At 53.0% G+C, this 14,710-nt stretch overlaps 6 protein-coding genes across 6 annotated transcripts; 3 read left to right on the top strand and 3 right to left on the bottom strand.

Moving 5' to 3' along the window:
* Positions 1 to 375: 375 nt before the first annotated feature.
* VDAG_02107 (uncharacterized protein) lies at positions 376 to 1,948 on the top strand (the record flags this gene model as incomplete). Its single annotated transcript, XM_009658136.1, has 3 exons — positions 376 to 672; positions 738 to 1,485; positions 1,542 to 1,948. The coding sequence occupies 3 exons, from the start codon at positions 376 to 378 to the stop codon at positions 1,946 to 1,948; spliced, it is 1,452 nt and encodes a 483-aa protein (XP_009656431.1).
* A 651-nt stretch (positions 1,949 to 2,599) lies between these two features.
* On the bottom strand, positions 2,600 to 4,111 carry VDAG_02106 (uncharacterized protein; the record flags this gene model as incomplete). The annotated part of the gene is made up of 5 exons (XM_009658135.1): positions 2,600 to 2,745; positions 2,797 to 3,315; positions 3,476 to 3,570; positions 3,643 to 3,780; positions 3,873 to 4,111. 5 exons carry the CDS (start codon positions 4,109 to 4,111, stop codon positions 2,600 to 2,602), a joined length of 1,137 nt encoding a protein of 378 aa, XP_009656430.1.
* Positions 4,112 to 9,106: 4,995 nt separating this feature from the next.
* Positions 9,107 to 9,698, top strand: VDAG_02105 (uncharacterized protein; the record flags this gene model as incomplete). The annotated part of the gene is made up of 2 exons (XM_009658134.1): positions 9,107 to 9,556; positions 9,609 to 9,698. The coding sequence occupies 2 exons, from the start codon at positions 9,107 to 9,109 to the stop codon at positions 9,696 to 9,698; spliced, it is 540 nt and encodes a 179-aa protein (XP_009656429.1).
* Positions 9,699 to 10,214: 516 nt separating this feature from the next.
* On the bottom strand, positions 10,215 to 10,487 carry VDAG_02104 (arylsulfatase; the record flags this gene model as incomplete). The annotated part of the gene is made up of 1 exon (XM_009658133.1): positions 10,215 to 10,487. One exon carries the CDS (start codon positions 10,485 to 10,487, stop codon positions 10,215 to 10,217), a length of 273 nt encoding a protein of 90 aa, XP_009656428.1.
* Positions 10,488 to 10,728: 241 nt separating this feature from the next.
* On the bottom strand, positions 10,729 to 11,454 carry VDAG_02103 (uncharacterized protein). Its single transcript, XM_009658132.1, has 2 exons — positions 11,138 to 11,454; positions 10,729 to 11,079 (listed from the first exon to the last, which is right to left on the bottom strand). The coding sequence occupies exons 1-2, from the start codon at positions 11,403 to 11,405 to the stop codon at positions 10,913 to 10,915; spliced, it is 435 nt and encodes a 144-aa protein (XP_009656427.1). The 5' UTR covers positions 11,406 to 11,454; the 3' UTR covers positions 10,729 to 10,912.
* A 2,001-nt stretch (positions 11,455 to 13,455) lies between these two features.
* Positions 13,456 to 14,655, top strand: VDAG_02102 (uncharacterized protein; the record flags this gene model as incomplete). Its single annotated transcript, XM_009658131.1, has 1 exon — positions 13,456 to 14,655. The coding sequence occupies one exon, from the start codon at positions 13,456 to 13,458 to the stop codon at positions 14,653 to 14,655; it is 1,200 nt and encodes a 399-aa protein (XP_009656426.1).
* Between the last annotated feature and the right edge of the window lie 55 nt (positions 14,656 to 14,710).

Below are 14,710 nucleotides of genomic sequence, written 5' to 3'. Positions count from 1 at the left end.
GGGCCTAGGCGACCCTTGGCGGCCCCGCGTGAGGGGCAAAAAGGCCCCCGAGGCGCTGGCACCGTTGGGCCTGATGCCATCGGCACTACCACGAGGTCGGCCGAACTAGGCCTACACGAGGGGCAAAATGATAAGTGAGGGGCTATCAGAAGGAGGGGTCTCCCGGTGGGTCGACCTTGCTGGTATCCTTCCATCCTTCGCCTGCATTGCAGAACGTGCTGACAGAATCTGGACCCTCTCTGCCCTTCATTGCACGCGCGATTCCGAACGAACAGCAGTTCCTCTTCTTTCGCAAAGTCTCTGAAGGTCAGCATCTTGCCCATCGATAGAAACAACAGGACCCCTATACAACACTATCGCGCGCCCATCGCCAGCATGAAGGGTCTCCGCACTGCTGCCACGGCGGCTGTGGCTCTGTCCGCCACTGCTCTTGCCCAAACCGAGTGTCAGAACATCCTCACCACCCAGTACAATGCACCCGCTGTCCACCCAGGATGGCAAGCTCAGCTTATCATGAACGGCCTCGTCAAGCCGCGCACCATTGCCGTCGACAACGCTGGCGCTCTCATCGTCCTGGACGCTGGCGTCGGTGTTCGCCACATCACTTTCACAGACCACGGCCACACTTGTCTCGAGGTCGACCAGAACAAGGTCATTATTGAGCTCGAAGGGGTACGTTGCGATTGTCTCATCTCCGTTGCCAAGCTTTTTCAACCAAATTAATAGTATACGCATAGCTCAACCACGGTATGGCCTTCTCCATCGACGGACGCACCCTGTACGCCTCCACCGTCGATTCCGTCTTCGCTTGGCCCTACGACCCTTCCACCGGCGCCGTCAGCGGTAACGGAACAGAGGTGATTACTGGCATGGCCAGCAACCAGCATGTCACCCGTACGCTCGTCGTCTCGCGCCACAGCCCTGGATACCTCGTCGTCTCTCGCGGGAGCGGCGACAATTTGGCGACTGAAGCTATGAACATCGACTCGGGCATGTCTCAGATTCGCGCCTTCAACATCAACAACACCGACTCGTTCCCCATTGACTATCTTGAGGGCCGTGTCCTCGGCTGGGGTCTGCGCAACTCAGTCGGTGTTGCTGAGGAGCCCACATCCGGCAGGTTCTACTCTGTGGAGAACTCGGTTGACGATGTTGAGCGTAACGGCCAGCTGATCAAAGAGGACAACCCTGCCGAGGAGCTCAATGAGCACGGCACTATTGAGGATGCCCCCGAGAACGAAGCTAATGCCACCAACTACGGCTACCCTCAGTGTTATGCTGTCTGGGACGCCGACGACATTCCCGACCACGACAATCTCGAGGTCGGCGATCAGTTCGCCATTGACACAAATACAACTCTTGACGACACTACCTGCCGTGAAGAATACCAGGCTCCCCGTCTGGCTTTCCCCGCCCACACCGCCCCTCTCGACATCATCTTCAATGAAAATGGTACCGAGGCTTGGATCTCCTTCCACGGCAGCTGTATGTTACTCACCTCTCCGCAACTTCTCCCGTGAATGAATGCTGACAAGTCCCAGTCAACCGCGAGAACCCCCAGGGTTATTCCCTTTCGGTGGTCGATTTCGCTAACGGCGAGCCCACCGAGCCTCACACCTCCGCCAACAGTCTGACGCACATCGTCCGCATGACCGATCTCTCCACCTGTCCCGAGAACTGCTTCCGCCCCGTCGGTCTCGCGTGGGAGTCCCAGGGTCGCCTCTACGTCACCTCTGACTCTACAGGCGAGATCTTTATCCTTGAGCGCCAGTCTGGCACCCCGTCGTCCACCGACTCTGGTACTCTCGTCCAGCCCACCGAGACGGGCTCCGCCGACTCGAGTAATGGCGGCAGCGGCAACAATGACGACAGCGCCGCGACGGGTCTGGCTGCTGGGTCGCTGGGTGTTGCGGCCGTGGCTATTATGACTGCTTTCCTGCTGATGTAAAAGAAGAAAGGGTAGGATAAAAGGATGATGATTTCACGAACAGCGTCGGGCAACATAGCCTATGAACACAAATACATACTCTTTTGGAACAAAAAATGACTTGGACCTCAGATCTTTTGTTTTGCTACGTGATCGAGTATTGTCTTATGTTACAGGATGATTGGAAACGACTCGGAGAGCATACCATAATGTTTGCAGCCTTTAATTCTTGATTTTGATACCGACATGTCCCATTTGCGAGCTACTCCGTTCGGTTGAAGTGCCATCAACCAAGCAGTGAGACTCGTGGAGCAGACGATTCATGTCTGACAGCTCCTATCGTCACCGGCTCTTGTTGGCCGGCGTTTTCGATGAACAGCGGATGATGCCAGCCGTTCCCAGTTGACACATACATTATTTCTATGATAGGACAAGCATCATTTCGCTTTGTTACTCTTTGTTTCGACGAACATTGCCGCGAGTATTGATAGAAAGCATGGGTGGGATGACCGGTTCAGTACCACTGAGCAAGTCCCACGGTACTATAATGGTAAGATTGCCATCCAAGAAATCTCTCACCTGTTTAACAAAACATGAAACATGTACAAGTCGTCTATAGGCTCGATCTGCCTACTTGTAATCCTTTTCCAGAGCCTGTCCTTCAAGACCGTCTTAAGGCTTGCGCCCGTAGATGTACCTCACAGTCATATAGCCATGTAGTTTTCGTGATCTCACCTCCTCCTTCATCGACGTTAAGAACCTCCGGTATTCGTCCGTATCCCACCCGAGGACATCCTTCCATATGAAAAGCGTATAGCCTAAGCGCGTCAACTACAGCCCTTCCCATGACGACCATGATGGGTACGCACCTTCAAGATCATGCTCCATGGTCAAGCGAACCCATTGCCCGACCTCGGCAAGCTTGGGATCCAGTGGCCAGTCCCCAATAGGTATCTTAAAGTTCACTTCGTGCAGATCCACAAATCCCGCCTCTTGCATCCCTTGCCGCTGCAATTCATCGGACAGAACCGTGAACGAACGCCCGAGCCTCTCGCCTCCTTCGACAAACAGCCGCGACCATGATGAGCCCATGGCCGTGTCGGGCGTGATACTGCCATCGTCGGAGCGGATCAGACACTCCGCCTCGCACGACTGACACCAGCCACCCGGCCGCGCCGTACGGTACGCCTCACGAAACAGGGCGGGCCAGTCGGTGATGGCGCCGAACAGGAGACGCATGTGTACCAGGTCGAACGTGTTGGCCTCCCAGGTCCAGGTGCGCGTGCAGTCGTCAATCTCGAACGAGAGGTTGGAGGGCAGCCATGTCGGCTGGGTCGGGGAGAGGTCGGTGCCCGTGACTTCGGCTTCGGGGAACGCGTCGGCGAAGGCTCTGTGCCGCGGTCAGTCGGTCGGTCATGGCACGAAGAGGCAGGCTTGGTTTGGGGCCCTTTGTTGGTGGTTGGGGTTTACATTGCCCATATTCCTGGTCCCAGCGTTAGTTTCGGGGTGTTTCGCGCAACCTGGTGGACGGGACGGGAGATCGCATACCTGTCCCTGTGCCGACGTCGAGCACACGCTTGGCGCCGGGTTCCAATGGGGCGAGCAGAAGTTTGTTGTCGAGCAGGATCGTCAGGAAGCGATGGCTGAGGTCATGAGATGTGATGAGCGACGGGCTCGTCTGGAGGAAGGGGCAAGAGTAACAAGTTTCGACGTACGTCATGTCGATGCATTCGAGTTGCTTCGAGTCATTCGGCAGAAAGTACTGCGTGTCGGTCCGCTCGCTGTGCCATGTGCGGCCATGTCGCTCTCGGTAGTTCAGGACGCTGGAGGTGATGGACCACGTTGACGCAGATCTACGGCCCCATGTGTCAGCCAGGGCAGTTGGAGAGGGCAGAGGTTCTCCGCCGACCCGAGGGAATGGGTGCGCCATCAGTTGGTGGCTTACCCGTCTTGTTCGTCTTCGCCCAGGGCCGAATCATGGTCCTCGTTCTGCTCATCCTGCATGCCATTAGACCTTGGCGTACCAGATGCTCGGGACACGCCAGCCCTGAATCGGACGTGAACCTGGGCCCGTACCTCTTGTTGCGGTGCAGGGGTATCTTCGGGGGATGAAGACAGCATTGGTTGTGCTGTGGCAGACAGCGCTGGGTCGGGGGCCTCTGTATCAGTGGGGGTCATCGCCATTTTGAGTTTTGGAGTGCTCGGCTGGCCATGTCGTCGATAAGGGGTCACAAGGAAGAGAGTAGATGAAGCACCCTCATCGGACGACTAATGAGGTGATGGCCCGACAGCCTGGATAGGGAACGGGATGAGTCTTAAGACTGTCAGGAACTGGGTCATCGAAGCAAGGGCGCTCTTTGGTGCGAAGTAGGTAGCGTCAAACGCATGTTAGACTCAAAACGGGATTGCGCGCAGGCTGGACCAGACGCTGGACGTCTTGGAGGTTCGTGGCTGCGTGCTATTCGCTCAAGAATGGCGCTTCGATGGGACCACCTTGTCATGTGGAATGGATCTTGCAGTCGGCGTCATGTCGAAACCTGGTTAGCGGAAGGACATGAACAGCGATGGTGGCTTTGGGCGGTGGCCATCAGCAGCTCTAGCGCTTTCGCATGCCTTGATAATGGCCAACTAGTCGACAACGCCGTGATCACTGTTCTGACGCAATGATAGAATGCTGAAGATGGTCTTGAGTGGTACTGATTTTGGACGCTAGTGTAATAATTTCTTGCGAAGGGCAGCCATGCCGCAGAGCAAGGTATGGATGGGTGTTGAGGGACTTTGGCAAAATGGGCGTCCTGAAAAGGAGGGTTTGCTCCAGAGCGCCTGGGATGCTGCCCACAAGGGTTCCGACCGCCTTGAGCTGCACATGTTCATCGGAGAGTCGATGAATACACCTTACCAGGAAGAGCTTCCACCTATTTAGGACTCTGCCCTGAGGATTTTATATTCCTAAATCATGACCACCAACGACAGACTCCTCCATCTACTTTGGCTATGGAATTTGATGCCTCATGTATACAGGCACTTGGGGAGGCTAGGCTCGGTAGGTAGCAGGGTCGAGGGGTGCTAATCGCAGGCGACGGCCAGGTCGAAACCGGTGGTGGGATGTCCTATGCCGCCCCTGGCGGGCGTACGGGCATCAGGCTTGAACTCAACGAGATTGCTCCCAGCACCATCACCTGTCAGAGCTTTATTGAAAAGCAGTTGTGGCCGAAGGATCATCCAAAGACTTGCCAGAGGCCACTAGGCAATACTCCACGGCTTAGGTAGACGCAAATAAGGACTCTTGAGAGCAAGCCAAGTTACCCGCGATCGACCAAGAAGTGTGACCCCAGATAGTGCTTTCTCCCTGAAGAAGAAGCAGCACTCCCGTACTGCTCCTGGATCTTTAGGGGCTGTCGACATTTGTGCGGTCTTACACGTCCTCTTTGGTAACCTATAGCGATGAAAGTCGGACAGTAGATACTGTATCTGATAGCATGGGATTTCATAGTGCCGTTCGCTGATTCGTATTAATGCTAATGTCGTGGCAGCCCTTTGGTGGTGGGCGGACGCTGGACCTCCATGCAGAAAGTACCTAGTTGGTCAGTCAAGCGATAACAACGCCGGCGAGACGCCCAGAAACTCTCGCTTACTGGCCTGCATGGCATTTGACATCCACACACACCTTGTGAAGTCACCTTGTCGCAGTGAATCCGATCGCTTTTCTCGATGCTTCGCCTGATACCCCCGCGCGGAGGGTGCTCAAGACGCTCACCCATGGTCACTCCTACAATCGTTGAAGAGCCTCTCATGACTGGTTTTGTCAGAAACAAAGACGTTCGCGATCCTGATTGCTCTCCTTGTGCAGCACGAAAGCGCTGGGCCGCTCCCAGGCTGCTCTGACATGCTGGGAGCACGAGCCTGGCAATAGACAGGGTATACGCCCTTCTCTTATCTGGCATTTTCGAGATTTCAAGGGGGCGCTCTTGTACACACAAATTAATATCAGACTGTTCTTCGTATTTTGAGGCAATTGGCTGGATGCCAACGATGCCGCCAGAAACAGCGTCCACCCAACCCGACGAAAAGGGATGATGTGGATGGTAGTCTAGGCCGGCGACAGATTGCCGACCCTGAATGCATGATCGGGCGAGCCTTCACGAGAGGCGGTGGCTAACACGTTTCATTTCGGTTGATTCGTTTAATTGCATTGAGCATGTTGATACCAGTGGTCGCACGAATACCGGCCTCGATGACGTGAAAAATGCCACCTCAAGCCCTCGTCATTCAATGAAGGCCAAAATGTGCAAAAAGAGGCTGACGCATGCCTAAGTCCAATCAACCCGCCATTCATCCCTTCCGTCCAAGAAAGCAGCAGTCTTTTCGTTCGGATCTCCCACATCGAACCTGGTACAGAGCTGACTCTTTCACCTCCGACCATACCCTTGTGACTTCCGCTGCACCCCGGATATCATGCCTTTGTGAACTAGTGAGGTCCGCCACGACTGCCCAAAGTTGAGGAGCCGAGTCTGTTGAACGCCGCGAAAGTTGGTGCACTTGTGATGTGAGTAGTAGAAACTTACTTTGACCATGGCGAGCTGAGGACAAGAGGTCTTGGTTCCGCAATGCAGCAGATGCCCTTGCATGAGCAGGCCACCTCTGCTAAGTGCGTGACGACAGGACCCAGACAATATCATCGGGGCTTCGGTAGGTATATTCGCTTGATCGTTCATCTGAACCTTGTGAGACCCGTACATGAGACTGTGGATCTGTCAGTAGCTTTGATCGTGTCGGAAGACCCTTGCGAAGCCGCGGAGCAGGGGGCTGGTTAGGGGCTAGGGGCTACAACAACGTGTATACAAGGACTGCGGCAAGCCCTCCCAGCTGCGGAGGGCCACAATTCGGATGTATTCCAACCTTCTACCCACTATCTTTTGCCTACGGACCTAGTACGGAATACCTCTTCACTCTGTTCCAACCACGCTCTGACAGATCAGCTGTCGCTGACAAGACTGATTGAATACGTCTGAATGGATGCGCAATCAGAGCGACCAACTGTGTTATGATTACATGCACTTACGATGCTTAGAACTTGCCATGCAATTTCATCTGCTACCGTTTTTATAACGACAATGTCGAAGATGCAAGCACATTCCTCTGCTCATGACCACTGGCGAATTCGTAGCGCTACAGGAAACGCTGACTCTATATTGATCAAGAGAACTGATTTGTCGACTTACGTTGTACACTCCAACGGATCACCTCAGTAGGATTCTCACTGTGAAAGATGTGCAATCGACTGCCACCAGGATTGCACCAGATCAAGAAGATGGCGACCAAGTCACCTCCAGTATAAATTCCATTGGTTGATGGCACCATTGAGGATTTTGATTCTTTCTATACCTGGCGATTATCCCCTCGGTAGCAGGCGCCTCGTCTCCAGAATTAGGATACCACGGCTGGCTCTGCGATGTAGACCAATGCCGAGGCAATACTCGGAGACTTGTCAGTATAGCCATTTGCCCAACCTTGCAATATTCGACGGATCATTACACCAGGACATGGCGAGAGGGCGTATGATATTCCTGAAGGACTTTGGGTGGGAATTGCCCACGCAAGGCGTGCTTCTTCGTAGTTGTGATCCTTGCCAATTTGTACTTAGTCCGGGCCATGCTACAGCGGATGAGCATCATATAATTGCGCTTCAGTCGTTCGTCCATGGCGTGGTGCAGCCTCTCAATTTTGTTGCACTCCGAAGATGATTGAGAGTGATGGCAATTTCGATGAGAATTGCTGTCGTCTTGTTCACGCTACGTTCAACGCGGAGACCTCGGATCTGAAGATAAAGTTGAATTTCTCCACTTGAAGATCCGATGGGACTGTCTTGTCTCAATTGAGTAATCGTTTGGAAGCATCGGTAGGCATGGTCCTCGCACTGAAGGCTTCTGTAGAGTCGACGAGTAGAGAGCTGCACTGGAGGCCAACTGGCTTCGTCTAGGTGGTGGACAGAAATTCGGTCCTCCGCTGCATTGTGCCTTCATGGTTACTCTTTGAATGAAATGCTGCCCTCGAAGAGTTCAGGATTTCGAGGAGTCGACTGGTCGCTTTGCGCGTCATCGTAGTTGCCCGTTGAAGAGAGCAGAACTTCTGCGCATCGACTCATGTAGTGTGACTTTTCCATCTTGCCACCGACTCGTACCTGTCTAAGACTCAAGAGTGGTCGACATAGCGTCGGCTCCCAGCAGGCAACTCCTCGCGGCTCGGATGTCGTCCCAAGACAGCTCGGGTCTTGGCCAACGGCTCACTGCTGGCGAGGCTTGGGCATCTGGGCCTTTATATTACGCAGTCGCCAATGAGTCGAGCGCCCGCTTTACCGCTCCACTCGCGTGTTCCTCCCCCTCTTGACGACAGACTCCGGCACCGGGCATGCTGATTTAATGCCTTCCCCCTCGGCGATTGGCTCAAAATCAAGGTTGGGAAGCATAGTGCTTGGCGTGCGTGAGCGAGTGGATGCGGACAGGGCTACAGAGTTATCAGATCATCAGATAAGATGAATCACACCAATCAAACAACGGCGTGGCTCGCATCGCCAGTCCCTGGTCACGAAGGGGGCGCCCAATAACATGAAAATTAGTTATGCTAGCTTGTTCTTGCTATGGGGTCTCCTCGTGGTCCTCCCAAGTTTTTGGGGCAGCTGATCTTCAAGTTCTGGGAACACCAGTTCCCGTGGTTCGCAGAAGCCACCGTACCGGGCGGTCTGGATGCTCTCGTTCAGGCATTATTCTACTGCGCAACTGGTCCAACCAAAAGAACTTGTTAGTAATTCCTCCACTCGAGGTATGGTTTGGGTGGGCTCAAAGCAGGAAACCCAAGCTAGACGTCGAATCCCAAATCGGATGACTGCCTATACAGGCATACCTTCCCGACCTCGCAGTGCCCAGAGTTGCCAACGAGACTAGGCGTCAGGTCCTAGGCCGTTCCGGGATCAGGGGCCACACACCCAGGCATTTCCGTGGGCCCTATCACCGAGGTGGTCTGAATCTATATAGTATTCCCCTTCCTCACGTCGCAGTTCCCGCGATTTCTTCGCTTTGGCATCCTGTCTAGCTTCCCGCAGATCCAACCCACAGGTCTCACCTCAATCGAGCCTCTCGTCAAGCACCAGTCTTTTGTCATTGCCACTCCAATACTGACAAGATGAAGTCTTACTTTGCTCTCCTTGCCGCTGCCGGCATTGCCTGCATCCCCGTCGTCGCTGGTTATGAGTATCTCGACGTCGTGCCCCTCGAGGCCCGTCAAGCTACTGGCGAGAAGTTTGAGTGCCACTCGAACTGCGGTACGCTTCAGATCACCCTTAACATCACTTGTTTCCGATCACTAACATTCGCAGGAAATGCCATCCTGGGCAGCAACGACGGCGAAGTCCACTGCAGCAACTCCACCTGGCTCGACCTTTTGGAGGAGTGCCTCGAGTGCGCCAACGAGTTCGACATCTGGCAGCACTACGGCCAGGGCGTTGAGGAAGGCGCTGAGGCATGCGACCTTGAGGCTGTTCCTGTCGGCACTGCCGCCACTCCTGACTCTGCCACGGCTGCTGGATCAACTACTGCCGCTGCCCAAACCACTGCTGAGGCTACCGCCACTCCTGTAAGACAAATTGTGACGACCTCATGAAGCGAGACCGCTAACATACTGATAGTCGGCTGCGACTGAGGACAATGGTGCCGCTCAGCTGACAGGGTCGAGCGTCATGCTCTTCGCCATGCTTGCTGCCGCCGGCCTGATGTGAACGCATACTGGCCATTTGTCTAATGTGCTAAAAGACTTGATGACGACCAGTATTTATCAATCATAAATGTACATCATGAGAAATTTTCTTGGATCCGTAATCTATCCACGTGATAATGCTACCCTGGCTCAGTCCAACCTATTCACATGTCGCCTCTACGCCCCTCCAATGGTATATCGTGCTGGTTCGAAATCAAATGTCCTTTCCACGTGGAGCAGTCATGTAAAGTGCCTCCAGGGCCGTTTACGTATGGCTCTTAGGCCAAAAAATTCCCAGCCTGTGATTTGATTTTTGGCATCATGGAAAGCGGGGGCGTGATTGTATAGACGCAGTGCCTAAGAAGCTCCTCGCCCAAAGACCACCTACCGGCCGCGGAAGACTTTTCCCGGCAGAGAGATGGCGGCCAGCTCTACAACTGTCGAGAGGATCTCCTTCACAGTTGCAAACGAATCTGTATTCGTCCCAGATTTGGTGAAGGCCGGAAATCAAGCTACATAGGAGCACCGAATGCTACCTTCAGTGATGTATGTCTTGAAACCTCTCGATGGTGCCATGGAAGCACAAGCCCATTCCGCAACGTCCTAGACAAAGAAGTTCGCCATCCCTACGTTTTTTCAGTGAGTTATCGTAGTACCTGTCGATAATCGTCTGGAAAGTACCGGCGCCACCCATCAGTGGGAGGGCTTCCAGAATGGCTCCTTCAGCGCCATTGTGGGACATGAATAGGACACGTGTTAATAAGCTGTCCTGTGGCCTCAAGATGGTCCACGACCCTACCAATGCTGACATAGATGAGATCAACAATCGCGGTGTAGATCTCCATCTTCCTTGCGGACTCCGCACCACTAGTATTAAAATTCAGGGCGCAGATCCTGAAGGGCACGGCGATGTTGAGGGCGCTAGTATGGATCAAAGTATCTTTAAGGAGACCAGCGTTCAGTGAGGCTGCCATAACCTCTAACCAGCTCCGTTCATTTGAACGTTGCATGATATCTCGTGATAATCAACATACGGGACGTTGGAGATAGGGTTGGCCAGAATGTTTTATTGTGTGTAGAAGTAGTCAAATTGTTGAAATCTGCAACTTAAGAAAATCCTATGATGAGGAAAATTGCGGCTTTGGTCGAAAACCTCTTGTCCACCATTCTTACATTACCATGTCGTGCGATTACTGGTGGCATGTTGTGATATGGCAGGTGGTATGTGCTTTTTGCTTACACACTCTGAAGAACGCTGACAAGCTCGTCGAACTGTTCAGGTGTGAGGTCCTCGTAGATGAGGCAGTCGGAGCCACAAGGAAGGGCATACGGGCCGGGTTCGTCACCGACAAGAACACCAGCCAGGTTCATACAGGTAGGAGGCACACCAGTGAACTGAACAGCTGCAAATTTACTTGAGTCAGTGATGACGGATTCGGGGTGGCTCAAGGTCCAACTTACAATTCGGGGCAGGAGAAGTGGCGGTGATGGTAAGGCCCGCAATGTCTTCGCGGCAGCGCTGGTACTCGAACTCCGGAACGCCGGGAACCTGACGACGAACGATAACGTTGGCAGCGTCCCTCTTCGAGAAGATCTCCACAAAGAGCTCTGCAATGCCCTGGCCGAACAAGTCGATGACAAGGCCAGCGCCACGGCCAATATCGGCACTGACTGGCTGCAGACCAACAGCAACCAGGGCGAGAGGCGTGAGGATGGCAGAGGTCTTCATGGTGGGTATTTGGTACGTTTGATGGGAATGTATATGAGGAACGAGTTCTCTGAATGGGAATTACTTGAGATTGCAGGATGATGAGTACGGACAAAGGACAAGAGAAAGCAAGAGTCAACGGCTTTTATAAACATCTAACGACTCGTCCAGTTCCACACATGACAGGCTCCTGCCAGTGAGGGCTTTCTCACATTGCTCCACTACAAGTGCTACACGTTCTACACATTAGTTATGCTAGCATAAGAAGTTGTTAGACCCGAAGGATTCGTGTCTATAGTATGGTTGCCAAGACTGACTGGAGGTAAATCTCCGTATACTTAGCCATTAGGTGAAGATTACAATGCATTAGAGCCAAGTGGGTCACCAATAGCCCTTTGAAACTATGTTGGATCGTGTTATTTTGGATGTTGCCACCTTTCAACGCGTAGTTTGGATTGGTGGTGTCATTGATAGCCAGGACGGGCTGCTTCGTCGTGCTGGCATCGAAACTACAAACTTCGTGCCACATGCGGCGACTAGAAAACCCTGTTCCCCATCGTATTGCATGGCTCTCAGTGAGGGGTATTTTTGCGAACGAGAGGGTACAGGTCTCCTGAGAAACCTATGCCAGCCGGCAAAATGAATAAGCGCATGCGTGAATCCAGTAAAATAATCTGAGCAGTGCCCAGCCTCCTGCCAAGGTGTTGTTACGATGCTGGCTCGTCACAAGACGTCCTATGTCAGTTTCGATAAGACCAGCATCCTTGCTTCGTGGCCGGCGAAGCCGACGCAAACCAGCATGCCTAGGCAACTGCATAGCTAGTACATATGAGTTCTGGTTCCAGAATTGCCAAGAAGGACCGCTGACGAAGGGCCTGCTTAAACCGTCCAAGGGCCGGCTCAATTCCTTATACCGTTACATATTCCCAAATGTGGTGAGCTCTGGGCTTCCAAAGTTTTATGCAGCCAAGGTAAGGGCACGACCATGTTGGAGAATATACAACAGTGAAAATGGGCTTGGTCTCGTAAATGCATGCAAGGAGCAGATTAGAGACATGCCGCTAACGCCTGTCCAGAGTTGGGAGGTTGTGGATCTGTAAACATCATCGGAACTTCAGCTCCCAGCAATGGAAATGTCTGTCCATCTGTATCGTCTAGGAACTGTTAAAAGGTCTCAGCCAATCGTTCAATGTCGATTGACCTGCTCCATTGATCAGTCTCTGAACACAGAGGAGTCGACTTGGCACGACTAGTGAAGCTCTTGGCCATACATATCACCTGCGCTCAATGTCAGGCCATGTACGCGTAAAGTGTAGACGACGCTCAGCTTGCAATCAGGCCAATAAAAAATCTGGTACAAGTCAGCGCTAAAATGTGCCAGAAGGTCCGTTTGATGAACACCAGCTTCCCACAGGGACAGGTGTGCGATAGTGGAACTCAATCGGCCGCTCTCCGTCTTGGTGTTCCTACAATGGCCAATGATGTAATCAAGGTAAGACCTGAACTCCACACATTCGAAGGGGTACAACCAGAGCTTCTTGGGAAGGTGGGATACGTGCTCCGTTATTTGAATCCTTCTCGCGCTCGATGTAACATTTCCGTGTTACATTGTCTTACTCTACTCATGAGGCGCCCTGGACGGGTGATGAATCTGGCGCAAGTCCCGGAGCCAAGTCGGCGTCTAGCGGAATCCTTCCCATGCGGGGAAACGGAGGGTTGGTGGGTTTGACTGCGAAAGTTCCCTTCCATTTTTGGCTTCTTACATGCAATTCCTGCACAAGACATCGAATTCAGCCTCACATTGCTTTGCCAAGAGCCTGGCTGATATTACAAAATACTCGGACCTTGTTGTGGTCTCCGAATGATCTTTCCGACAATCACAATCTGAGCACATCGATCGATACTCATGCAAAGCTGCCCAGGTATCTGAGACACCACGAGTACATGTGCAATATATTTCTCCAACTCAGAATACTGCACTGTATAGGAACACTCTTAACTGCCTCAAAGACTTTTTTTGAACCCTCATCCATTTCGCATACGCAACCAAACCGCCGGTCAAAAGCCTGCAATGGGAAGCCGGTTGCTTCGTCTGCTCTGGAATGCAGACATTATCGCCATATTGCAAGGTTCAAAACCAATCGTGTGGTTCTTGACCTCCTACCCAGCTTTTGTACTTACGGCGCACGAAGAGCCAGGTCCACGACGATGGGCGCTACTCCCCTTCAACATCATCGGGCCGCTGCTCTGCTTCAACAGCGTCGGCACACTGGCAGCAGGTCTCGACTGGCTTTGGGCTTTCACGTCCCTCATCTACGTGTTCCACGTCACGTCAGCTCTCTACATTGAGTGCTGGGCCCCAGCAAGCACAAAATCAGCCGGCTGGAGCCTTCGCGCCTGCTACAAAGCATGGATGAATCCTAGACGTCTAAACATTCCCACTATCCCCATCGTTCGACAAAGCTCCCGGATCGGCTTCGTTTCCCGCAAACTTGGACTTTTGATTGCTTTGTGGATATCGTACCATTTTGTCGAATTCGTCATTCTCTTGGCCATCAACCCTCGGCCAAATGACTTTGCCCCCAAATCGAGGAGCTATGTCCATCTGACGGCAGACCGCGGGATGATGCTACGCGTCATATACGCCTTTCACTGGGCATACTTGACGTATCTCATTCTCATCGTTGCCAATGCTCTACTCGCCATCGTTTTCGTTGGTGCCCTACAGCTTGACGAGCCGGAGGACTGGCCTCCCCTCTACGGAAGTCCGCTCAAGGCTTACTCGCTGAGGCGTTTCTGGGGCGTCTTTTGGCACAAGATAGGGTCCCCATCGCAGGCAATATGGGGTCGAACTATCGCAAGGAGGAGTCTGGGTATCGAGGCCGGCTCAAGCAGTGAGAAGATGTTCGTGGCCTTCTGGGTATTCGCCATCTCGGGAGCTACACACATTGCCGTAAACTGGGTTACAAAAGCAACGGCCCCGGTGGAGGATCTCATGGGAGACATGGTCTTTTTGATGCTGAGCTTCTTCGGTGGACTGGGTGAAGTCTGCTTGACCCAGCTGTTGTTTACGAAGATGCAGCAGCGCAGAGAAAGCTCGCGAAGCTTTGGCTTATTGGCCAAGGGCCTCGGGTTCTTCTGGGTATTTGCCTTCTTCTACTTCACAGTGCCACCGTGGCAATATCCATACCTCTATGCGGATGCAAAGAGTCGGAGGTCTGGCTTCACGATCAACGTAGATATTCCAACGCGATCCGCAAGAGCTGCTTGACGTAGGCCACATTTATATGACTTCATCTTCCCATATCACGTTCTCAGGGTTGTCT

The sequence above is a fragment of the Verticillium dahliae genome, genomic scaffold (assembly GCF_000150675.1).
Source record: "Verticillium dahliae VdLs.17 supercont1.3 genomic scaffold, whole genome shotgun sequence".
NCBI classification, from domain to species: Eukaryota; Fungi; Ascomycota; class Sordariomycetes; order Glomerellales; family Plectosphaerellaceae; genus Verticillium; species Verticillium dahliae.
This window is presented reverse-complemented; position numbering and strand designations above follow the sequence as displayed.